This window comes from Micropterus dolomieu, linkage group LG09 (assembly GCF_021292245.1).
Source record: "Micropterus dolomieu isolate WLL.071019.BEF.003 ecotype Adirondacks linkage group LG09, ASM2129224v1, whole genome shotgun sequence".
Classification (NCBI taxonomy): domain Eukaryota; kingdom Metazoa; phylum Chordata; class Actinopteri; order Centrarchiformes; family Centrarchidae; genus Micropterus; species Micropterus dolomieu.
In genome coordinates, this window is record NC_060158.1 from 28,798,999 (window position 1) to 28,825,175 (window position 26,177).

Genomic DNA, 26,177 nt, shown 5'->3' on the forward strand with positions numbered 1-26,177 from the left:
AGTGGTTATGAAGCAATCTTAATTTAAACAGCCGATATGACATTTGCACCTTTCTTCAAGTGCATCTTGCAAACAATCCTTAAATGTTAAAGCAGCTGTGTTTTACTTGTTTCAGGTTAAAGCAGACAATGTGGGGTCTCTTTACAAGAGGACTTTGAAACTCAACATCATTGAGTTCAAGAAACCATTAAACTAAAGTGTATTATTCCTTTGTTTCAGGAACAAAACATTATTGAAAAATAAAGACTTGGAAATGAAAAGAAAAAAGGCCTGTTTGTGTGTTAACAAAAAAATGCTGTGGTTTGTGGCCCAGCATCAGGGTGAAGGTAGGAGGTCATTAAAAAGGGCCGGCAGGCGTTCCCAGTGACTCCTAGCAGCACTCCAGTGAACAACCCTGTGGCTAAAAAGGAACATTGCCATGATCAGTAAAATGCAGATAAAAGAACATAAAAAATATGCAATGTAGTTACCATACCCTGCTCGAATCTGTGGCACAGTGTTAGTTGTCCCTGAAGATGGACTGATCCAGGCCACTTTGCCTCAACGCTGGTGATCATGCACTGATGGTCCCAAGTTGCCTGCAAACCCAGCATCAATGTGCATTTGAAAGGACTCCATGAACGATAACCCGACTGTGACACCTGTGCTGTGTAAATATTTCCATTTGAGCTAAAAGGGAATGACCTCTATGTGCTGGTATGACTGACAATATGTATTCCTATTTATCATGTATGTAGACGGTGTAGCCTACTTTGTTAATTCCCAAAAGGAAAGTTTTGTGTTACAGGACACATGTGGCTTACAAATACACAGAGTGAGATGTGTGTGTGTGTGTGTACGCACGCGCGCGCATATGCGTGTGTGTAAATTAACAAATTTCAATTCAATTCAATTAAATTTTATTTATATAGCGCCAAATCACAACAACAGTTATCTCACAGTGCTTTTCATAAAAGAGCAGGTCTAGACCGTACTCTATGATGGTATTTACAGAAGCCCAACAGTTCCCACCAAGAGCAAGTACTAGGCGACAGAGGCAAGGAAAAACTTCCTTTTAAGAGGCAGAAACCTCGAGCAGAACCATGGCTCAGGGTGGGCGGCCATCTGCCTCCACCGGTTGGGGTGAAGGAGAGAGAGAGAGAGAGAGGGCAAGAGAGGAACAGAGAGAAGATTTACTATTTGTATAACTATTTGTTTATTACAAATATGCAATGTGCAGGTCAGTGCAAAGGACCGACTGAGTTCACCAGGCTGGAAGCTGGAACAGTCTGTTGCTGGTGTGATGAGGATCCGTCATAATCCTACTAGCTCAGGGTCTCCACCTTCTGGAGAACAACAATAAGTGTCTGCAGTGTGTTCTGTGGATTATTCAGAGTAACAGGTACACTGTTTCTGTCATGACATGTTGCTCTTGATATTTTCTAATTAGACCAGAACTAAATGTGACAAGGACTGTAGACACCATGTGACATTAGATTAGATATAAATGAAGTAATGAATTGTGCTTAATGCATTCTCCTAATGAAAATGCCTGGGTTTGTCATTTGAATATTTGTTAAAGAAGATTTACAATGAACTTAAATGTACGTAGCAAAAAGTAAGCAAAGGGTTAATACTGTAGTGTTAGTTTATATAAGTTCATATAATAGTATAGTATATATACTAATAGTACAATATTGATTCCAAATGGACAGAACAGCTGTTTAGTTTTTTCATGAAATCGTTGTGCAAGAACTGTGTGGTTAGTCTCTAATTTGTTAATGTTATGGACTAACTCCTTAATAATCATAACTGCTCTTGCAGAACAATGAGTTCAGCATTTCAGACTTTTTTTGTCTTTTAATGTCAACAACAACAAAACAAAACAGTTGTGTCGGCCTACCAGATGGCCAGTCCAGCCCTGGCTTCAATTGCAACTCAACACTACAGCACCGAAGGTGATCAGTGATTGGAGAGAGTGACGATGGGTTCTCTATTGTTCTTTTTTCCTGGTACAGCACTAACTTTATTGTCACTGTGATTGAAATGTTCATACATTAATTTACAGTTAATCATGCCATCATGTGGTTTCCACTAAGAACAATAATGCAGGCAGCCAAGGCCTAGCCTAAACTTCAGAAATATTGACATCATCAGTCCAAACTCCTCCAATTTAATGGATAGTGTTTTGCCTAGTTTGCAGGCACATTTTCCCTTAAAGTTCCCAGACCTCCATAATGGTACAGTAGCTACAGGCCTGATGGTGAAATATGAAATCCCAACATTATACCTTAGAGGAGAGCCCATTTGATTAATGAATGAAGACACCTCATGTCTAATAAAGGAAAACATGCTCATAATACATTGTTGATTTCCATGTTAGCTTATGTTTGTCTCCATTATTGATGCTTCCAGTTTAAATGGCTTCACATGATCTTTTGGCAAGCTTTAGGGTTTGTGAGAGTTAACATGGGTGATTATAGCTGCTTTATAAGTTTTGTGGTCCTCTTATCTAAAGATAGCAGCACAGCTTATTTATCTTGTAATATTGCAAAAGCAAAGTGATATTTTGTAATCATAAAATACAGTAGTTATCTCATTGTCTCCAGATAACAAGTGGTGGACATATCCAGTCATTCAGTCAGTGCTTATCCAACTGGTGGTCCTTCTCCCAAACCACTTCCTGAAGGATCGTTAAGAATTATAAGTACAGATGGGATACATAATCCCCCCCATGCATCCAGGTGACCTAGTCAGATGCGCACATGTCCTCAGCTGGCTCTTTTTAATGTGAAGAATCAGCTTTCCACTCTAAGCTCCAGCCCAGACATTTTCATTCTCTCAGTATTGACCAAAATCTCATAAACACTGGTGAACAGTGGAATTGTGATGTCATCAGAGTTATTGTGGCTTGGGATTGGAAACAAGATATGTATATGAGATAGATTAGGATTTTATTGTCCCCAAAGGGAAATTTTGTTTTCACAGAGTGTGCAATACGACACTATGCATTATGGGAAATACAGTGAGAATACGGTATTTATCGGGCTTGACTCGTACTAGGGAGCAAAAATCCGAATATCTCGGCCTTAGCTGCTCTGAGCCTCCCACCTTTAGGGAAGTATTAAATGACCGGAGTACCCCTTTAAGTTTTTATCTCAAGAGAACACGTCTGAAATATCAGAACCAACAATGAATGGACAATAGACAGTAGACCGGCTGCTGTAATACTCCTTCATCAGTGAATTCTGGAACAGCATAAAGACGAGATAAAATTGCACAACCTCAATAGTTTTATAGCCAAACAACAAAGACTTACAGACTTATAAAAGGCCAAATAGTACCAGGTTACATACGGAATCTGCCTTCATTCTAATTAACACCAAATGTGACTCTCTATTAGTGAAGTGAATATATCCTAAATACTCTTATAGTGACCAGGGTCTTAGCCTCACCCGCGCTGCCTCAGCTTCAGGTGGAAGCTGAGAATCTGGTTGTCTTTCTGTTATTTTTTTCCCTCTGATTATGCTTAATTAAGTGGTGTTAGTATTTGAAGAATAAATCAACATTACTAATAACACTGATCCCTATCATACATAACCACAACATACTGTACTGTAGGTCCAGCAGTAACACTGATGCTGTGTTCATGTCATGTCAGAAGTGAAAGGACAGGGTGACAGCCTGTTCACATGTCAAACTTGTTTGGTCATTCACATTTATTTGGACCAATTCTTTTTTTTTTTCTATGACCCTGGACTGCTGCTGTCAGTAGATTGGTTGTCACCTTGTCAGCTGAGCTGATACACGAGTCATGAATTTAAATAAATGGGAAATAGCTGAGTCCTGATGATAATGACCACTAGGAGGCTGACAGGAACACTTTCCCCCAAATTTAAACTCTGACATGACATGACACCGCAGGGAGTAGAGTGTGTTGAGTTCAGGGCCCGGTGGTCACAGAGTCTATGGGCTCCACCTGGGGTTCAGTGGTTGGGGTGGAGATGTCCTCTATCTGCTCTGAATCTGGTTCAGTCACAACCACAGCCACCTGTGGATACACAGAGTAAAAAGTGAACATGGCTTCCAGAAGATATAAACATATTGAAGTGTAATTTGACATGATGAGAGAACACTGCTGGTCAAATCCTACTGTAGACCAAATACATCACATTCCATGCGAACTGCTGTGGTTCATGAAGTTATAAAAAATGTATGATGTGCAGGGAGCTGACCCCCGCGTAAAGATTTTCCCAGTCGACTAGTAGTCGTTAGTTCAAGCCATTAGTCGGCCAGTCGTTACATGTTTATGATTTAAATATATATTTGGGGGCATCAGAAAATGGTTTGTGTTCCAGGGATGAGAAAGAATGTTCACAGTAACATTGTTAACACTGTGCTTTATTACAGAGAAATACCAAACTGTAATAATGAGCCTTTAAAATGTATATTTTACAAAGACACTAAGCGAGCGCCTGTTAACGACAAGCAGTAATGATTCTGAATGTGTCAAACAACCAGCAAGGAGACCGAACATTTTGTTCATTTATAACACGTAGACGGTGATGAGACAGTGGATAAAACACATGCTTTGGTGTGAGAGACCCAGGTTTGACTCCCACTGCGACACATCCACCAATGTGTCCCTGAGCAAGGCACTTAACCCCTAGTTGCTCCAGAGGCGTGCGACATATACAGCAATTGTAAGATGCTTTGGTATGTAATGTAATAACATCACATACAAGTCTCTTGGCAAGAGGTGTGGAGGAAACTTTAAGGGCTGACCCGACTAAGGATTTACATAGTCGAATCAGAATCGTCAAGTAAATAAATGTAAATGCTCCGTACTTGTATAGCGCCTTTCTAGTCTTTTCAACCACTCAAAGCGCTTTTACACTACATCTGCATTCACCAGTCATACACATTCATACACTGGCGGAGCAGCCGCCAGGGGCAATTCGGGGTTCAGTATCTTGCCCAAGGACACTTCAACAAGCAACCAGGGGGAGCCAGGGATTGAACCGCCGCCCTTCCAATTAACGGCCAACCCGCTCTATCTCCTGAGCCGCAGCCGCCCCAAGTCCTGCTTGTAGTCGACTGATTGTCGAATCATGTGTTTTTGTGTACCCCAATTGTTTCTCCCCCTCTCTCTCTCTCTCTCTCTCTCTCTCTCTCGCCTGCCATTCAGCGGTGTTCAGAGTTTTGCATGCATGCAGTTGTCGGCAGCACGGCATGCACACAAACCTCTGTTGCGGTTCCTCCTGGGTCTATTTCAAGTAGCGGCTGTTTAAAACGATAAAATATTCTTTGTGTGGTTCATCAACGGTGCTAAATTATCCGAAAGTCCCGAGAGGTGCGGACAACTCGGCACAACACTAGTGAAGCTGGGGCTCCGTCTCTTCAGCAAATGTTCCTCTTCTGCACCTACACACATACACGCTACGCCTACGTGCGCACTGACGACCCAGGGTTAGGGTTACAATTTTAGATTTATTTACGTACTTTTAAAAACATTTATTGAAAGTTTTATTCTTTTTACATGTTTATTTACAGCATTAAACATTGAACTGTATATTGTAATAGGCTGTATATTAACTTATTGGGAGAAAACTGGTAGTTCTATGTAAAATCAGATGTTGAGCACCCCCATATCGCTAAAATGGCATGATCCTTGTTTCGCTGCGAAGCTTCGACTGTGAGATTGACAGTCGAATCAGGCCCCACCCATCGAAGCATTGAATCTTCGACTATTGGGGGTCAGGCCTAGAAACTTTATAAACATATTATAGACACGGTAGGATTACAAACCGATAGAGGCTGTTGTTGGTCGTGGTTAAACACATCTGCTTCTTTCATTCCTTTACAAGATGCACAAGGTTTTCTCCTAAGAGGAAACCTATCTTTCAGTTCAGGCGATGCACAGGCTCAAAATACAAACTGCGCACAGGGCAGCCCAAATATAAGGCACCTCAGATATGCTACCAAGCTATTCTTGATCCTCTCACCTTGGCACACAGTTAGTCCTCAAAATACCAAACCCAGAATGACTGAGTTAGGTCCCATCTTGCTGGTGATAAGCAGCTTGCAATATATACCTGCATATAAATACCTAACTAATAGCTAACAATGACTGTTTGTGGTACCTGAGATGGCTCAGCTGCAGCTGGAGCAACTTGCACAGCTGGAACAGGTGGGGGGCGAGTCTGTGGATAAACAGGTCTCTGGCTGGGAGCCTACAGGACACACACAGACACACTGAGGCATGTATACAGAGTTGCAGTAGTCTAGATGAGATGAAATAAAATAAATTCAATAAAAGAATTCCACAAAAGGACTCCACAACTCTCTTTATCTGCTCCTCGAAAGTCAAAACTCACTCCCAACTGTCTGGCCAAAGGCTTTTTAAGGTGACTGTGACTGTATGAAAAGTGTTTTTCTGCCCCCTAGAGGTCAAATATCGCTTGATGAAGCTTTAAGGTATCAGCGCTCACCTGGGTTCCACCAGCAGCTAGGACACTGAGTCCGAACAGCATGGCAGTGATACAGATCAACAGCTCCAGCACCAGGAAGATCACCAGTGTACCCAGGATCCCGTCAATCAACAGCTAGCCAGATAAATCCGAGAGCATACATAGTGAGCAAACAGTAACAGTGTGCACGTTGACACTGTTTGATTCCATGAAAAAACATAAATGTAACAATTTCAGGGCATCTTTTCTATCAGTTAAAGACATTTCTGTCTTCAACATGCACTCTACAAGACAACACAAAATAACCTATCTAACTAGTTAAGTATTAGTTGTAACAGTAGTCAATCACTTACTTTACACTTTTGCTCGATCAGCCCGGTGCATTTCCTGAAACAATGTTGCTGCAGTGGACAGTAAAGACAAAGAAACATGGAGTCTGCTTTTTCATAACATGTAGTCTCAACTGTGAATTCATGTGATTTTACTAAGGGAAATGTGCAGTCCTACATCAGTGACAGCTCTGTGTATGCTACATACAACTGCATGAAAATAAATCTCACTCACAGATGCTTAAATCTGTTTTTCATAGCTATATATAATATCATAGCTCTCCTTATTAACAATTAAATTTTTTCTAGAAATATTTATATTGATAACTATGTGGTCAAAGATCTACTGTATGAAAAAAAAAAAACCTCAAATTGTTCTTTCAAGATTAAATCCTTTCTTTGTAACTATGACATCTTCAACACATTGAAATATGGAGCCATATTCCCAAAGTACCATATCCTGGCACTCATAGTTCAAAGTAAGAGTTTTACCCTTAGAGTGCCGTCTAGCCACGAAGTCACCAAGCAACTTCAATATTAGAAATACACTGGCAACACCACCATTGCCAAGGATACGTTGCCGATGGCGGTGTTGACACCACTGCGGTGGGTAACATCATGTTTCAAGTCCGCAGTGATTGGCCAGTGGCACTAATCTGTGCCAGTGAATGTGAAACAGAATATCCATCAATAAACAGTGCAAGGCCCAAATTAAATCATGTATAAATGGCCATGAAACCAGCCATTTGTCTTGATTCATTGTGGTTTACTTTAATTAGGAAGTTAGACTTATTTATTTTAAGTTATTATCTAATGGAAAGCTAATGAAATACTGAGCAAAGCAGAACGTTTTTAAAGTTTGACGTTCCAAGTTCATCAGCCGTGGAGCATAGGGTTAGTTTAGAGCACTTACTGTAAACCCTGCTTGCATTAGCTGATTCTTTCATCTTGTTGGACACCTTGTAACGTCCAGTCATGGAGGAGGTGTACAGACTCATAACCTGACACAGCTTACTGTTAATCTGCTCATGTCTTCATGTCAATGTGGTTTGCTGCTGCAGCTCCCTCCCCAACATCACCATCCTTATGGACAACCTGTTTTAGTCAGGATAGTTTCAAGTTATAGTAAAGCCTCTAGGACTATTGTCTCTCTCTATCTCTTACTATCCAGCTACCCAAAACCAGAGGACAGAAAATCTGAATTGAAGAAAATGGTTATGCGCTGATCTGAGCCGGCAGGCTGCCATATCTCAGTGGTGAAGGTTGTCGAGCTGTAAGGAATGCCTGCAGACACTACTCAGGACTACAAAAAAAGGCACTAAGAACTTTGTTTTTCCCTGTATTAATGTAATCTACAGTTGATATTCTCCAAAATGACGATTGAATTCAACATATGTCGAAGACGAACGTGCAGGGCTCTTTGTAGTGAGCAAATATCATCAGAAAATGCCAGGCATTTATATAAGCATCTTAAGACATCTAATGCTTTTAAGTGGAGTTAGTGCATGAACAGCACACAGGTTACAAAAGCACACAGCCTTTATTTTGTTATATTATCATTATAGAAAGCAGCTTTGAACTATACAGTTTTTAGGTCCATAAATAATCCTCCCTTCATAAGTTCTAATGTGCAGTTTTTGTTAAAACTGTATGATTATTTTGGATACTATATTTAAACACAATCTATGGTGTCTCTAATATTACGTCCACCTCATTCATAATGATGAGGGTAGAGTAAATAACAGAAACACATCTCTGTATAATTCAACCACTGGACCTTGATAAGAAAGTGGTGTAGGGTATCCCAAACTTGTCACAGACTTTAAACAAACTTTTTTTTCAGGAATATATTTCTGTCCTGCAAACATTGTTTCAGTCTTGCACCAGGCAAGACTCATATCTTCCCAAAACAAACTGATCACTTTAAGCACCAAACTGAATTTTCTGGCAGCAATTTTGTGATGTTGTTTAGGCCAGTCAATTTTAACTGCAATAACGATCAAGTTCATCTTGAAGATGTAATTCAGTGATGTGCTGCAGATGTCCTAATTAGGCTGTAATATAACAGGCCACAGAGAAACACACTTCCTTTAGACAGCAGAAAGGTTTAGTTGCAGTAATAGCTACTGGTATTTTGTTTTGCCACAGATTTTTTATGATCATTGAAACCCTAAATCGAATGAATTTCATATTGTGCTCTGGCTTCTCTGTGTAGATTTTAAAGACAATACCACAGCATGTAGCTCCAGCCTGCGGCAGTGTTCACAGTGGTAAGAGTCCTGGCGGTAGGGGAGGTGTTTGGACATCAGACCCAGCGCAGCAGTGGCAAACGCAGCACTGATGAGATGCAGCACCAGGACACATTTCACCTGCAAATGGCAACAGTAGTGCTCAATAATGTACAATATACAATAATTAATTACTCAGTAATTACAGAAACCCTAAAACCCTGTTTGCCTTTTTTAATTATTTGACATTAAGCACCAACATTAGTATTGATGTGAAAGCTGTATTTTATTTACTTAGCGATTGTATATTGAGATAAAGCCTAAAAAATAATTTTAATAAATGATATACACTGGGGAAGCAGGGTTGTTTTCCATTGCAACACCTTACATCTTACATACATTACATTGTAATTTTACAGGTTATATCCCTAAACAAAGATATACGTGAGGTTGTACTCCCACCTCAATGTTACACAAGAATAGCAGACCAATTTTACACAATGCAAATACATGTTGCTATAAAAGGTGCTATGGACAACATTTAAATTATAGAATATTTTATGTCATGAAAACCACAGGACATGGGTCATATTTTTCAGCAGAGCAGTATGAAAAATGTAAAAACACAGGCAGTATGCAAAGTTAAGTGAGTACCAGCTCACTCAGCATATAATTTCAAGCCCTGATTAATATTATTAGAATTTCCCTGGATTGACTTTGAAGGATCTGGCAGGGTTTAGGGATTTTAATGTAATCTTAACACACATGACCCAGCCCCATTAGCTGAAGAAGTCTGTGAGATATGATTACAAGCTCTGATAAACTAGTGAGTGGGTAGTGAGTTTCATATCCTTTTATGTACATTTTAATGTCATTGTAATATGTTAAAATATTCCTCCAGTAAATGATGGCGTTTCTCTGTCATCAGTCTTGTATTAGTATCTTATACTTAGTGTCAAAACTTAATGAATTTATGGAACTGTATGACATATTTTCACTCTATCTCCTCTTCACTCCTCTTTCACTCATGGGGCGACTGTGGCTCAGGAGGCCCGTTAATCGGAAGGTCGGCAGTTCAATCCCCGGCACCTCCACGCTGCATGTCGAAGTGTCCTTGGGCAAGATACTGAAAATTGGCATTTACATTTACATTCTAGACACTATCTGGCGGGAGAGAGAGTCTGCCACCACATTCTGTGGCCCAGGCAAGTACGAGGCTGGCCAAGCCAGGGATAGCCTATATCAGTGGTTGGCGTTCCACCCGCAGTGACAAGGTCGACCTGGTGCTCCCTTGACGATTTTCAAGTCATGTTGGATGTATGTTGGATCATACCGTGTTGACCGTCACTCAAATATGGCAGGAACTTATATATATACAGCACAAAGCTCAAGCGCATTAATGGTTTTTGTCCTTTCCTGTGCCATCCAGAGCCCCCATACTCTGGGCTGTCATGACGCCTCCCAGCTTGTTCTTCTGAAATGGACAAGAAGCTGGATTATGGCCTCTTCTCACCGTGGAGTTTGGAAGGCCCACATTTGGCAGGAGTCCAGGTTTTAATCGAACGAACATCACCCTTTGGTTGGGTATCAGACAAATTTTGCCGTAATTGACGGTAAGGCCCAACTGTGTCACATGACATAGAAGGGCAGCAGTATCCTGTTTCGCCCGCTCCTGTTTCTGAGCACAGATAAGCTAGTCATCCAAATATGGGAAGATCTGCATACTGTTGGCTTGCATCACCCACCCACATGCACCTCTTGAAAAATCGTGGGGCTAGGGAAAGACCGAAAGGGAGTACCTTGAACTGACAGGCTATGCCTTCGAATGCAAAGCACAGGTACTGCTTGTGATGTAGCGCTATTGGGAAATAAAAATGTTCCTTCAAATTGATCCACCAAGTTTGGTGTAACATTAAACTCGGTTGCCCCAATCAGAACCACAAACAAATTCAGTGAATCCCCGCTGTAAGCGCCATTTTACCGCTATGAAAACTAAAGGCCTAACACACTTATGCCTCTAGTTTCATAGCAGTTATCTGGCGCTTACAGCCATCGTTGTGTGTGTTATAGGGTGGACTGCTCATTTAAATAACTACTGAATGATAGATTCTGAATGAATCTAGCTAACAGTTTAGTCAACAGTGATGTGTATCATCAGAGATCACCTGAGATGGCCCAGGCTGTAAGACAAAGCTCTAGTTTGATTTAGACTGTAGTAGACAGACTCACCCAAAACAGAGTAGGTTTTCTCGCACTGTGGACCAACACTGAACCAGACAAGGTCACCTGGTGGGTAACAATAAAAATTACTTAGACACAGCATTTGGAGGAAATGTAAGGAAGGTTTTAATATAAAATATAAAAGTACATCAATTATATCTTAATGAAGTGCTTACAATAAGAAACCATGCTGTGACCTGACTCAATCTAGTTATTTAACATAACTTTTGTTATTTTTGGCTGGACAGCAACAATGGGGGCCAGCCCTACACAGGGGGGACTAAGCGTGAGCTGCTAGCCGCCTTTGCTAGCCACCAGACTTGTGAAATGGATCTGTTGTGTCTCTTTGTATCTGTGGTCAGAGTTGGATATAGCTAGCCAACACTGACCAACACGCATGGCTAGCATTGTTAGCGTAGCTGTGCTGTTCTGTCTGTAGCCATAGACTCTGTAAAAATAAGGTGTAGCCACGGTGTCTGTGGTTAATAGCACTGTGCTGGGCAGGTGTGTTTATGGTGTTTGTGTGCTCTGAAAGACGTATTCAGCACGGTCCAGTGTGAAAGACGCTTAACTGACCTGTATGACAACAACCAGGAAGAGGGCCACATCATTCGTAAAGTGGAGCTCATGGATCTGGAGCACAGATGCACTTAGACAAAGAATCAACGCCCCAATGACGATCTGGATTGCCTGGAGGGGTAGAGGAGGTAGAAGTAATATTATAATATGCTATGTCCCATACAAAGTCAGCTGTTACTTTGGATGTACGTTCATGCATGTATATGAGTTTGAAGGGTATATGTGGTTTGGTTTACTTTGAATGCTTCTGCTTACCCCCAGAGTCTTGGGCTCCATCTTGAGGAGGGACTGCAGTTGGCCCGGGGAGAGGTTCCCCACTGCAGGCATCGGGTCTTTGTCATTAAGAGCCATCCTGCTGCTGATGGAGAAGCAACTGTTTTAATGTAACAACATGTGGAAAAAGGCCTCAGTCAAGGAGAAAGAGTAGCTGAAGAATGCACAGGAAGTAGAATAGTCTGCCTGTTAATCGAAAGATCAACGGTTCAATCCCTACATGTTGAAGTGTCCTTGGGCAAGATACTGAACCCCAAAATGCCCCTGGTGGCTATTCCACCAATGAATGAATGTGTGTGAAAGCGCTATCCAAATACAGAGTATATACATTTATATGTCTGCACATGCGCATATGGGTGACTCATGTCTATCTAATGATGTCCCTTGGTGTAATCTACTGATGAAAAGTTAGGCCTCAAGGATACAACCCTGGTAATGCTGGGGGATTGTGTGCCAGGTAAAGCAGCCACTATGCTAACTTCCACAGCGCGCATCCTGTGTTGTGGCCCCGCGCCTTGTAATTTGGTTTTCAAGCAACCTGTACCAGACTCTGACTCTGCTGCTTTACCTGGACCTGGACATGAATCTGTCAGCCTATGTTAGCCTATAGCCTGGGACCTTTGGATCCCAACTCCAGGCACCCCTACCTGCCCATTTTCCAGTTCTCTCTATTCTAGCATACCTGAACCAGCTGGTGTTTAAGCCCTGTCCCACAGTGAGGGCTGGTGAGTTGCATCAGGTGTTCAAAACAGTACATTAAAAACTACTATTGTTGTGTTATTAATTTATTTTTTCATTACTCTGGGCCACTAAACAGATGACGGTGACAGCGGTGTATGTTATATAAGCCATCATAATAACTACTTTCCCACACATAGTACCTACTTAATAGACAGTGTTGTACTTCTTCGCTAACTACCCAGTTATATGGGACTCAATTAGCTTGATGCACAAAGTTGTATCAGTGCTTATCATTATGCATTAATAAACAGTTCCAACTGTGGATCTGTGAATGATAGATGATTCGCTCTCATTGGCGATATTAACATTACTACTTTCTACCTTTAGGGTTAGAATACTTTATAGTCAACTCATTTATTGACACACACCGTTTTAATGGTGCTACAGTGATTGGTTTAAGCCAACTCTGGCTGGCTAGTTGACAAAAGTTGACTTACCTAGAAGGATTGGCTGCTTAACGTTGGCAAATTATGCTAGCTACCTCAATACAGTCCCAATATTTAAAATCTTTACAATGGCAGATAAATATGCCCTTTGTTTTCTTAGTGCATTGGCTGGGAAAAGGTGAGATAGGGTGGAGGAGAGCATACATGACAATGTTTGTTATGTTTGACTACTCACCAAAATATATCGTCGTCGTTGTGCTGTGACTATCGGACGGACCGTGGGGTGGCTGTTAAAGAGAGCTTCAGTCAAAGAGCTTCTGTGGACCCTTGTTTTAGACTAACCAACCTCCCTGTGCACTGCCTGAATGTTTTTTAACAGTGCTGTGGTGTACAGGCAGGATGTGAACATTGTATTAAAAACAATTTCAAGTCAAGATGTTCTCATGTGGTCAAAAGTACAATGGCAATTTGCCCCGCATACATCTTTCTAACTATATTTTAAAATGAAAAGTAAATCTGAATTTTTTTGTTCTGGGATTCTGGGAACAGCAACAGAAAAAGAATGTGACAAGATGCCCCACTGTCCCCTACTATAGTTATTTACTCCATTCTTTTTACTCATGACCACTGTGGAACCGCAGTGCTGTGGCTGTGACTCCAGGTCCTTGCTGTGTAAAGTTTGTATGCTATCCCCATGTCACTGGAGGTGTTAAACAGGGGCCTGAGATCGCCAGGGGGCCCTTTGAGGTGATCCTCGGATCATTATGTAAGCTAATTCTCTCCTACTCCTATTAGTCTGAGATTAGTGAGCTTATCACATGGATGCTTCAACCTTTTTAGCATTATTCAATGACAGGCCTACATTCTCCATAGAGAGCAGAGTATCTCAGTCTCTCAAAATGTCTTGTGTATCTCTGTCCAGGCCAAAGCCTGAAGGTGAAAGTTAGCCTTCAGGCTTAGGCCTGGACAGAGATGTTATTCCAACATGCGATAACAGCCTTTAGTCAGCAAAACCAAGGACTTCTTAGGAGACAAATACAGTCTTAGAATAAACAATGCTGGCAGAGTAGCCTACTGTATAAATAATATTTAATATTATGCATATGTGCTGAGTTGGAGAATATTCCAGATGTGCAGTGACCGTTTTACTGCAGCAGTCAATAGCAAAATGCTTTGAACATCAACTTCTATGAAGTCTATGCTCTCTGTGTGTTTCTAGGTATATAAAGACAGTTGAGCACACAGAGCTTTGCAGTATGATGGGCGAGTGTTCTGCAGCAGAGACCGAGGCGCTGCTGGGACCGCAGTGGGATCTGGCACAGCTCCAGGAGTCGCCACAACAGACAGTTCCGAGCAAGACTGGGTTTTTTTGGACATCCCCGGTTAGCAATGTCGTTGCTTTCCTCAGAACTGTGTCCATACAAACAATCTGATGCCAAAAAACCCTGACGCCTCGCGCTTTGTCGGCGCTGTGTTCGGTGCCGTGTCCCGGGTTACCTGTCCTAGTTTCTCCTGCGGGACAAAATGCGGAGACTCTTACCTGAGCCGTGTTCCAGCAGCCGCCGTCTCTTCTTATCTGCTCAGGGTGGGGAGCCGAGTGTTCGGCTGCTCTGCGGGCTGCAGCAGGGTGTGTTCGGAGCTGGTTCTCACTGCAGCACACTGATGCTGACACTTGCTGTCTGATGCAGTTCACATGCAGACTGCAGACAGGAGAGCCTAGAGCAGGGAGAGCTCCCATTACGTAAGACTGCACCTTTTGTAAAAGTGTATGTTAACACAGCCAACCCTAAATAATGTCTAAATGATGCGTTATTTGTACAAGGTTCGTGACAAAGCTGACTGTGAGAGCTTTTAGAGACCCTAAACCCTTGCAAAGGATGTTGTTTGTTCCTGGGGGACACGTCCCACTGCAGGCCGGTTACTATGTTTAATTCAGTAGGGTTCAAAGCCAGAAGGGGTTACATAGAACCCCACTGAGTTGTGCTGGTTTATCAGTATGAATGCTGGAAAGGAAGCACAACCTACGTTCTTCTCTCCCTTTATTAATGTGAATGCTGACTCAGCATTATACAGATGTCATAGATGTCATTCAACTTCTGCTTCTGCATCGTTGGTGCTACAGAAATCATTCAACTACATCATACAAAAGGTTCAGCTCTCACCGAAGTAGGCTGCTTTCAAAATAAAAGCCCCAAAAGGTAAAAGGAACTCATGAGTGCTGAAGATAGAAAACCAAAATCACCCCCCCCCCCCCCCTTTTTTTTAGAAACACACATTTCTACTCCTTCTCCACACACAAGGTAATTTCTTCAGAAACTGCTTATAAAGTGTTGTCTCTGCCATCACTTAATTTGCCCATTTGATTAATCATCATAAATTTTGGTAGATTTCTTCATTCATTGTTTCGCCTTAAATCTAACAAAGAGATACATTACATACATTGTAATGATAAACAAGTGTGTATTTGGTCTCACTCCTATAAATAGTATTAAACTAGCTGAGTGACTGTTCAGCTTTGTGAACCCTGAAACCCGCTCATTGCTGCTTGGGGCTTCAACTTTAGTCCATTAGAACTAGTTGCTTCTGTTGACCATAAAAGATTTGAGCCCAGAATCGCTGCTTGCAACTATATTTTGCAGCCAAGTCCAGAGTAGCCAACATGTAACATTGTGTCTGGCGACATGCAGTGCTTTCCTATCCTGTCCGGCCTTCAGTCAAACACATGCTCAGCTGGTCTGGAGTCAGCTGACTGACTTGGTCAGTAAAGAACATTACTCTGTTTAGCTTCCTTGGTTTCTTTGACTGTATTTTTAGGATGATTGAACAGTACTGTCCTGGCAGCGGGACAGTTAAAAGGGCCACAAACAGTCTTAATGCTGAAGGTCACTGAAGGCTTTTTTGCCTCAGTGTTACACTGCCAAAAAACAGAGCTGAAAATACTTAAATGTAAATGCATTTTTCTCCTCTCTGGGCTGAAGTGCCTCCTACATCTGAAGAATATTAAAATAAATTAAATCACAAGATTTATCTATCCTAATTACTACAAAAGTAAATGTAAATGAAATATGTGTTTTTACATTTACACCTATCTATATCCATAAGTTTAGTGTAGCCTATCTATAAAATCTATGAAATACACATTCTAATATTTATAAGTCAGAGAAAGCTGAACTTGCTGTTCAGATGCTGTGGCGCTTTCACGAGAAGGCAGACCAGAGCCAATACAACATCACAAACTATGAGCTCATACAGAATAAGTTACCTGCGTGACACAACCTCAAACATCTGATGTATAGAGCTGTCATGCTTGTGTGTTTGTCTTATATCTTATTTTGGGCATGCCCTGATAGTTGCAGATCGGCCATGAGGTGGCGCCAAAGGTTTCCTATGGCTATGCAGCTACAGCCTGTGCAGCACTGCCACATGCATGGGAAACATGAAATACTGTACAATGTTTTCGGTTTGTAAAGGTACTGAATATTGGGTATATGCTGCAAAAAGAGCTACACTAGCAATTTGCACACAGCCCCACGTTGTGATTTAATTCCACTTATCTAGCGTCAGTTATCCAGAGTGATTTTTCTCATTTGTGTTAAATGCAGGCAAATGCACCACTCAACCCTTCACACATTTAACTTAAAGGGGAGATAATAATGCTGAATATTGTAAACATTTCAACTCTTGAGTACTTGTATTTCACTAAGCTCTATAGGTGTGTCTACTGAATTTTACCCAGCCTAACTATTTAGGAGCAGTGGGAACACACAGTGTCTAGGTCAAAGTCAGTGTTGGAGGTATTCTGAAAATCTTACACGCATGCACAGAGGTGGCATAAATAAGTGGTTGGAAATCAACAGGCCTCTCTTTTTCGCCCAAACCAACAACGTGAGCTCTCGCTCAGCCAACCCAGCAGTTGTTTTGTCTTGTTGTGACAGCTGTTTTCAGTATCATGTTGTGGAACTACGAAACGCAAGGACATTTTTTTCCACAGTTCACAACTTTAAGGAGGCTGCAGCTGGTGGGAATCTGTCCACGTTCGGTAAAAATCACATTCCAATGGGGGATTTTCATTAAGGTCAACACTAGACAGATTGTGAAATTCTCCACCCCAACCCTGAACATAGTTTTGATATCAGGACCTTCTTTACTGATTACTTCATATCCTTGTATGTCTTAGGAACATGTCGCTGCATCTGTTTTTCTCTGAGGGAACAGCTCTGCTTGGGTAACAGAAACCTTTACATGCGCACGGCCTTCCCCAAGTTAAAAAAAAGATAATGTGTGCACCTGGGTCCCCATGTCTCAATGAGATTACCTGTCTAAATATAGGTTAAATAAAAAATAAAATAAAAATGTGGTGACAGATTTACAAAGTACAACAAATAGATAGAAAGCTAGCAGTGGGCTAAATCTGAAGGAAATCTACTACATTACATATTTTAAAGGATGCATCTGACATTTTGGGAATTTCAAAGGAGAGTCTAACATTAACTAACCAGACAAAGTTTTCTAAATGAAACATGTAATGAGGCCTCATGGCTCCTACAGGCTGAACTCAAGCAGGAACAGGCGTCTTTAATATGTCAGACTTTGTAACATTACTTCAACCAGTGTCCATCTGAGCATAATCCATGCCTGTTCTAAGTCTGAGTACAGTAAGAGCCCCTCACAGGGACTACATATCTCACCACTCACTGTTTTCCATTTCTAACAAGGCTTTATGAAAAGAGCCAACAGCTATCTTTTAAGTGTACTACATAGCATGGCAAAAAAATGTAAGCTGACAAAAATATCTTTACATTTCAGATCTGTTCACACTTTAGGGCCAAACTACTGCAAATGCATAAAGGTATTGTTTGATTTTTGAAAAAGAATTAAATAACACAATTTGTTGATAATTTTTATTCCTTCTAGATTTTCTAAACATCACAAAATGTAGCTGGTCTTCTGAATGAGCATTGGAGTGAATGGTCTTCATATTGCCATTCACCCCAGTGGCATAGGAATTTATAGTTATTTAAAAATACAGTATCCAAAACACATTAAAAAGACAATATACAAAGAACTGATGATTGTGCTGAAGGTATTACAAAGGCAAGCATTTTTCAGAGTCAGCATGATGACCAACCAGGGCCTCTATTTATGAAGCATCTCAGGAGTAAAAGATCGGTCCTATATTTGGTCCTTATTTTCCACTAAGAAGTTAAAGCCTTCAGTGAGCTTTCTTAACCAAGGAGAGTCTACCTCCTGCAGTGACTCTGTTCAGGCTTCCCAGCAAGTGTTGAATGACACAAATGTCTTTTTTAAAAACTACCAACCCAATGTTATTCGGGACTTATTAACAACGGAAACAAACTGCGTCCAGCTCTTACAATGTACACGTGTGTGCAACACGAAGTACAAATACAGCAGCAGTGATTTGGGTTGTTCAGCCACGGGGGGGTCTATAGATACTGTTTTAAACCAAGATCTGATGGATCTTAGCGCACCTGAAATCTCCTGTACCACAGATATTCAACAGAATACCCAACACTAAGAGATGGTTTTAAAAAGTGGTGTCCCCATATAAACATGATCAAACCCTCTGTCAGTACATTTACAGGCACACGAGATTAAGCAGGAAATCAAACATCAAGTTTAATAGCACTGTAACCCACTTAGTGTAACACCTATGTAAACACTCAGAAGGGCAGTAATCAGATTTCTCCCCTACCCCCAACATTATTTGGGAGCCATGGCTTACTCAGTTTAACTGTTGCTGTGATATAAGACAACACTTACTGATGTTGTGTGTGTAGTGGGGGGACAGGCTCTGTATTAAGAGTTTTTCCTCAGAGTAAATATACCTGGTGGGAACTGACTTATTTAGAGTTCTTGAGGCTACTTTGTGCAGTTTTAGTCTGGCTTACAATCCAACTATTAGGAAGATGATGATACATGTCTACATTTAGGTGTTGTCCTGCTCATGCTTACATGCAAAGCAGATCAATAACCCAGTTACATGTATACATGGGGAACGACTGACTTTCTCCAGGTTTGTCTAATTCCCTACCCAGATTACCGTGGGTGCTTCTCATTTGTCTCACTTGTGTCTTAGATGGCGAGGAAAATATGTGAGGAGAGAAGAATCAAAGAAGCATGCTTTTAGAGAAACAACATGTTATTTCCTCTGACCCACCATGTGACCTCAATTCCTGATGATCACGACACAGCTGGATTAGCTGTTAGTTTGCAGGTGTGTAGCTGTATGCCCTGTAATCATAAGGACACACAGTTGTAGTAACTTTCTCCAACATGACAGAAGTGAATGTTTTCTACCTGACACACAGGGGTGCTGGGCCTCATAAAAACTAATATTTAATTAAAATGTTTTTTACTGCTGAAAGCCAACCGACTCGCCTTTCCTTGACTATATTATTCATGATACAGGTTGAAACGGTAAACTTACCTACAATGTAAAGATAAAAGTTGTTTAATGCTTCTTTTATTATTCAACCCTACAGTTACCACAGGTCCAATCATTTGACCTAAATGGTGAATCAGAACACAAATGAAATAGTTGAATCGGTTGTTTGTCACAGTATAAAGCTGCCGTGATGTAGTCAGCGTCCAATCACTAACAGGCTCCCAATAAAGAGGCGTCTCGGTCTGATAAAAGATTCTGGTGAAGGACAGTCTCGTTTCCTCGCTCAAGCCTCCTATGGGAAGCCTCCTTCTTCCAGGTCACCCGAAGAGCAAAGACACATGAAGGAAGGCAAATGAGAAGCCCCACAGATTTCTTACTTACATGACATTTAAAGAATCACGTGACTGCAGAAAGACGACTGTAGGCTGTTTAACGAAGTGCATGTAAACACCATGAGACGCTGTGGCTGCATGTTTACTAAAGGTATGTAAAATTACTGATTCTAAAATGTTTAATGAACATGGGTCCAGACTCCTCTTTTCAATATGAGAGAGGACATTTCAAAATGTTATTCTTCTATTATTTACTGTTCATATGTGTATTGAAAAAACTCTTGACAATGTAATTATCCCATGAAAAGAGATGGATAACTGCAGTGGTCACTGACTTTGCATCAAACAATGAAAATTCTATAAAAATATTTTTACTGTACTGAATCAGCTTGTACCTTTTTGTCTTAATTGTCACTGTCTAGTAACTGAAAACACACTTAATATTCAGAACATCACAGCTATTGTGTTTCAGCATCAGTCATGCGTCTTCATTTATGTACCATAGGAAGATTGGCTTTAATTTTTACCATCCACTAGGTCCCAGCTTACCAATCAGGATCACAGGGGTCCACAGTGCTTGTACCTCGTCATTGGCTGTGCAAACAGATTCTCCCACTGGAAGTCAGCATGGTGACTCTGGTACCTGGGAGAGCCTCCCTCCACCTCTGGTCTCATCTTTAAATGTGTGGGACTACTCAGATGGGGGTGTTGGGCAAATGCCCATTAGAGCCTGTGAGTGCCCCATTACAAACCAACCCACTAGCCTGTCCGCTGTGCAGGGCTTGTCCATTGCATTTGCTCAGAAACTGGTTCCCCCTGAGAGCCTCCTGCTCCACAGGGGTCCTTCTATCCAAGTCTCTGGTTGGAGTCCCTGCCTGTGGGGCAGTTCGGCTGCGGTATCGCTGTCTGATGACATAAATAAGCATGATGATCAGCAGACTGAGGCAGAGCACCAGCAGAACTGACACAACCACCAGCTCCTTTAGGTAGCATGGGCCTCGGGCCAAAACCAGGGGTACACCATCCCAAAACTCTGCCTCTTTCTGCCCAGATTCCTCTGTCCACAGGGTCAAGTTTCTGCCCAGCTGTCTGGTGGTCACCTGAGTGTCCCTGCTGGGCACTGTTGGCTCAGTCTCTCCTTGTCTTGTTTCTTTTCTTTTAGGCCAAGTCCCCACAGAGGCATGCAGTCCAGGCCCAGGCCTACGCCTTGCCACAGCCTGCGTGGTGGGGATTCGGTGTGTCTGAGGCCACGTGTAGCTGGTTGGAGTTTGAGCCACTGGGTTGCTCTTCTGTTTGACATGATAGATGGCCATAGTCTGCTGGTACCCGTTCTCAGTGGACAGGCAGAGGTAGTGGCCCAGTGTGGTGGGAGTGGCCACAAAGCTCAGACTCCCATCTTCCAGGTGCAGGTACAGATCTGAGGACAGCCGGCTGTTGGGACGCTCCCACAGCTGCTGGGACAGCCGCGATGCTGCGGGACACTGCAGCCGCACCACTTCATTCAGAGACACAGACACCAGCTCACCTGCAGGACATAAGGCAGATATCCAGCAATACACCAAGGCCCTCCATACCCCTGAAACCCTGCGTGAACTCCAACACAGGTGTGTGGCAAATATTCTAACTCTGAGCCTACTTAATATGAGCTGTACTATCGGACTATCGGCTCTTCAGGTACAACGTAGCTGGTTAGCATGCTAACTTCAATAGATATCTCTGGAACACAGCACAAACATCTTTCACGCATATCAGAACCGTTACATCTTCACATTCTGTTGATAATGTTAGATATAAAAAAAAACAATACCGGCCACATCGTGCACATTGCACCTTTAAGCAAAGCAAAGCAGTGGAGATTAGTGACACTTACCTGCAGGCAGTATGTTTGGACCAAATCTGGCTCTGTGTGTTAATGAAACACTGTTGCATGCCTCTTCAACATTCCCTCTGTCTACGTCCTGGCCTCTGAGGAGGAAAAACTACAACTGAGAAGGCTGCTCCGACTTCCATTTATTTACTGCTTATGACTATAATCATAATTTAGCCCGAGAGTCTCACGTCAAGAAAGATACGACAAGAACAAAGACTTCTTAGCCGGCTTGTGTTTCACCAACAACAGTGACTAAAATGCATTTAGATCTATGAGAAAGACGTCAACAAACAGGGTTGGAAAGTGTGATCGACAGCACACATTTGATGAGCTTGATGAGAGTTCAGTGGTGCAATAAATACAGGCACTGTTCTACAGAGGTGTGGAAAAAAGGGGTATGGTCAGATGAGTCTCTATATTCTCGAGTGGGCAAATGCATGTGTGGCGTACACCAAGAGGACGGTACAGGTCTGAAAGCCAGTGGCTCGCTTGTGCTGTTGGGGGCTTTTGCTTGCATGATTTGGATCCACTTGACACCACAGAGGAAAGGGTTCTGACACCATTATCTTATAATGAAATATTTATATCCTGACAGAGCGGTCTCTTCCAGGACATCTCTACAATGCTCCCATCCATAGGGCATGAGGGCTCACTGAATCATTTGATGGCTATGAAAATGATGTGACTCATATGTTACGGCCTCACAGTCACCAGATCTCCAGGTGAACACCTATGGGAGATTTAGGACCGACGTGTTAGGTAGTGCTCTCCACCACCGTCATGAAAACACCAAATAAGGGAATAACTTCTGCTTCATCCAGCAGAGCTACAGAGACGTGTAGAATCAATGCCAAGAATTAATCGTTGCTTAATAATGACATTAATGGAGACAGGTCTTATTTATGTTTTAAACTGAAGCAATTAAGTGAAAGAAATATAAAAACACAGAATTCATCAGTGCAAGTCTGAGTAAACCATTTCATCTGTGCTATATTAGCCCTGAGTTCTGTCCTACCTGTTGTCTTAGTGGCTTTGGTTCTATCATCAGTTTAGCGTGTTGGAACTGGAGTGTGTTTCTGTGCTTGAACCTCGGCTGGTTCGGGTCTGTCGCGGACAGCTGACTCCTGAAGCTTTTCATAGTCTTGATATTCCGTGCAATGGTTTGTTTGTGGTCTTTAATAGAAACCGATATTTGACATAGTTTGCTAATTGACACCTTTTCAGCAACATCCGTCTTTTCAAAGCCAACCCACCTCCATGTGAGTGAGGCTGATCCACATCTAGTGATTCAGTCTAACTGTGAGGCTGGTGGTGTCTGTGTTTGATCTCCTGACACTGTTTGTTTTCATTTTTAACTTCAGTCATGTGTACTACATGCATGAAGCAGTGACTGTGGCTATCAGCAGCACACAACTCTCAATGTTCTCTCATCGCATGGAGTCTGCCCTCCGACAGGCTCATATTAGAGAAGATATTTTTTTCAACAACAATGTAACAAATGTTCAATAAAAATTCAATAAATGTTTTATTCACTTGAATAATACACAAATTAGTACTTATATTTTTATTAAGATGTTTATTTTGTTTGTTTGTAACTTTATTTTATCATGCATATTTGTTGACAAAGATTTTATCATGATTCTTTTGAATGTTCTACCTCAGATTTGTGAAGTGATCCACTGTTTGATTTTGGTTCTAAAGTGTTGACCATAAATTAGAGTTGTAACCACAATTATCAGGTTTCTTCAACTTTCACTCAGGAGTAAAAAAAGCCTTTAAACTCAAAAGAAATAACGATTTGATACTTATTGTGATAATTATCGATATTGAAAGATATGAAACTTTTTAGCGTGAGAACATTTTTGGCCGTATCATCCAGCCCTATCGTGAAGCTTGGCAACCAATCAAAAATGCATGTCTGTCGGGATTCTAGGTCAATGTCAGTAACCGTATGATGTTGACCAAATGAAAACAACCACTTGTTAACATTATTTTAGACAGTTGGTGTCATTTCCATTCAATCAACAAGTTTTTTCCTAAAATGAAAAACTAGGCCACTAAATTGTTTCTACCCAGTATGAGACATTTTCACCATAATAATTGCAAAATCTTGTGGTACTCACATGCTAGGCTGGGTGTTAGAGGCCTTCACACAGGCCCTGCAGAAAGGGTCCCAACCACAGAAGGGATCTCGGGCCAGAACACACTGCTGACAGGTCCAGTAGAAAGAGCAGTTGGCTGTTGGAACCCTCACCACACCCTCTGATGTGCCAACATAAATCATACCCTGCAAAGGGACAGAATGGTACGATGCTATAAAATAAGAAAAGTCAGTGAGGTGATTCACTTGGATGAGTCTCTAAAGCCTTTTTCATACACAGTTCCCAGTAAATTACTGGAATAACCTTTCTGGCACTGCTAGTGATTTTCACTAATCACACATGGAGCTTCATTCATGAATGTTTCAGTCTTGCGCCTTTAAACACATGCCATGGCAATGCTGGATTAGATGGGGCAACGGACAGTCAAGCAGATGTTGGTAATGCAAAACTGATTGATGCCAACCACCATAAAACTCGGGAGATGGTGAAACTAGAAGTTGTCTAATTGTTTTCAGAAACGTGGTGGGCGAGGAGATGTTTTTGTCTGGTGCTGTATCGATCCAGTTTCCAGTCTCTGAAAAAAAAACAGAGCTTTGTTTATCGAATCATCTGCAAATGCATTGGCTAGGAAGGCAACCATAATGCAGATGTGGATTCAAATACGTCATCGGAGGAGTAATAATTATAAAAATGATAATAATAATAAACAATGCATTACATTTATATAGCGCTTTATCATAGAAACTCAAAGCGCTTGTGATCTTGTGATTGGTAAACTCGCTCAATGTGAAAGCGTCAGACGGACATGACTCTTTACATGCTGGTTACATGTTACTGCTTTCATTCACAGCACAGACATTTCCCCTGAAATGTTACCAGGTTAGGGTTCTATACTACTTCTCTCTCAAAATGCCATTAGATCTACTACAACTGTCAGTTTTCATTAGGGGTGAGAGCAGAGATGTAAAATGTTCTTGTTGCTATTGACTGAGGTAATAACCAGCGTGCATATGATACGTATGGTATGATGGTAAGAAGACAAAGACAGCAGCCTACGAGTGCAGTTAGATTGATGCCTCCTCTACAACATAATATACTAACGTTAGTAAGCTAACTTACCTGTACATTAAGAAGAATGCCAGCTCTATCAGTACAATCCCTACTCTTTTCTCAAACCTGCAACTGATATTTTGCTCAGCACACACAATTTTAGGATAGACATCAAGGACAGATGAGACTTGAAAAATACTGCTATCTAATAATACCATCATTTATGAAATCTGTTTTGTCGTCACAGTTGAATCAACTGCTGTTTACAGTGAGTTACAAGCTGGTCCATGAGGTTGTTGATGACCAGACATCAAGCTTAGGATTGGTATCTTGAAGGCATCTAGTCTACATTTATTCATTTAGCTCACACTTTTATCCAAAGCGGCTTACAATTGCTATTTATGTCACAGGTCACAGGGGTTAAGGGTCTTGCTCAGGGACACATTGGTGGGGAGTTGAACTCGGGTCTCTCGCACCAAAGGCACGCGTCTTATCACCACCCCAGCAGTCTAAATCTCTAACATGATCTTAATCACAAAGTAAATCTCAGTGTCTACCTTGGGTATGGAGAGCTTCAGGCTCCTGACAGGCTGAGGCTGCTCAAAAACCTGGACCTCCTCTATGATGTGGGCCCCACTCTGCAGCAGCACTGCTTTGTGTAGGTAACCAGACTCTGAAACAAAGTTAGTAAGGAAAGTTCAACAGTTAGTGATTGAAAAGTGGACAAACTTGATACTGTTGAGAGAAACATCAGTTTGTGTTGTGTTTTGACGGTAACTTGTCAGTATTCTCAGATAAAACATCAACAGCACATACATGAACAAAATCATCAAGATGTGAGGGTACAAGGGTTGGGCGATGTCTACAAAATTTCTATTAGACGAAGTCTACAATGAAGCATCAGGATGGACGATGAGATCGGGTGGGGCGGGGCGTTAGCGGTCGTCTTCTGTGTCTATGTACACTCGCACAGACTTCACTCGGTACAACATTTGGTACACTTTTATGTTACAAGTCACGGACCAGGTAAAGCAACAGTTGACACTAGAGTGCAGATGTTTGTTTCGGTTGTTCATAGGGTACATCATCAACAAGCCGGCATGCGAGAGGGAGGGCAAGACGGTGTGTTCGCAGTGAGAGATCAGAAGTTTAGGTGTGTGTGTGTGTGTGTGTGTGTGTGTGTGTGTGTGTGTGTGTGTGTGTGTGTGTGTG

The 26,177-nt window shown here is 41.7% G+C and overlaps 2 protein-coding genes across 7 annotated transcripts in view; both read right to left on the reverse strand.

The window, feature by feature from the left end:
* Positions 1–3,254: 3,254 nt before the first annotated feature.
* si:dkey-81h8.1 (uncharacterized protein LOC100034657 homolog) lies at positions 3,255–15,036 on the reverse strand. Of its 6 annotated transcripts, none has more exons than XM_046058702.1 (10): positions 14,746–15,036; positions 13,441–13,492; positions 12,061–12,178; positions 11,803–11,916; positions 11,236–11,292; positions 9,010–9,147; positions 6,803–6,850; positions 6,471–6,584; positions 6,123–6,212; positions 3,255–4,030 (listed from the first exon to the last, which is right to left on the reverse strand). In XM_046058702.1, the coding sequence occupies exons 3-10, from the start codon at positions 12,154–12,156 to the stop codon at positions 3,923–3,925; spliced, it is 765 nt and encodes a 254-aa protein (XP_045914658.1). In that variant the 5' UTR covers positions 12,157–12,178; positions 13,441–13,492; positions 14,746–15,036; the 3' UTR covers positions 3,255–3,922. The 6 variants fall into 6 exon arrangements, with proteins under 6 accessions (XP_045914658.1, XP_045914659.1, XP_045914657.1 ...); XM_046058703.1 differs by having other exon boundaries at positions 12,061–12,160; positions 14,746–15,035; XM_046058701.1 differs by having other exon boundaries at positions 12,061–12,163; positions 14,746–15,035.
* A 3,056-nt stretch (positions 15,037–18,092) lies between these two features.
* Positions 18,093–26,177, reverse strand: part of sema4ab (sema domain, immunoglobulin domain (Ig), transmembrane domain (TM) and short cytoplasmic domain, (semaphorin) 4Ab) — a 30,881-nt gene continuing 22,796 nt past the window's right edge. Inside the window, exons 14-15 of the mRNA XM_046059086.1 lie at positions 21,814–21,908; positions 18,093–21,468 (exon numbers count right to left, since the gene is read on the reverse strand). Coding sequence (XP_045915042.1) covers positions 20,639–21,468; positions 21,814–21,908 — 925 coding nt within the window. The 3' untranslated portion in view covers positions 18,093–20,638. The remainder of the gene's footprint in view (positions 21,469–21,813; positions 21,909–26,177) is intronic.

Coding starts and splice junctions, on each gene's coding strand:
- si:dkey-81h8.1 (XM_046058705.1), bottom strand. CDS start 12,156: ATGGCTCTTAATGACAAAGACCCGATGCCTGCAGTGGGGAACCTCTCC. Junction 11,917..12,060: donor TGGAGCCCAAGACTCTGGGG/GTAAGCAGAAGC, acceptor CTACCCCTCCAG/GCAATCCAGATCGTCATTGG. Junction 6,851..9,009: donor GGCTGGAGCTACATGCTGTG/GTATTGTCTTTA, acceptor TGTCCACTGCAG/CAACATTGTTTCAGGAAATG.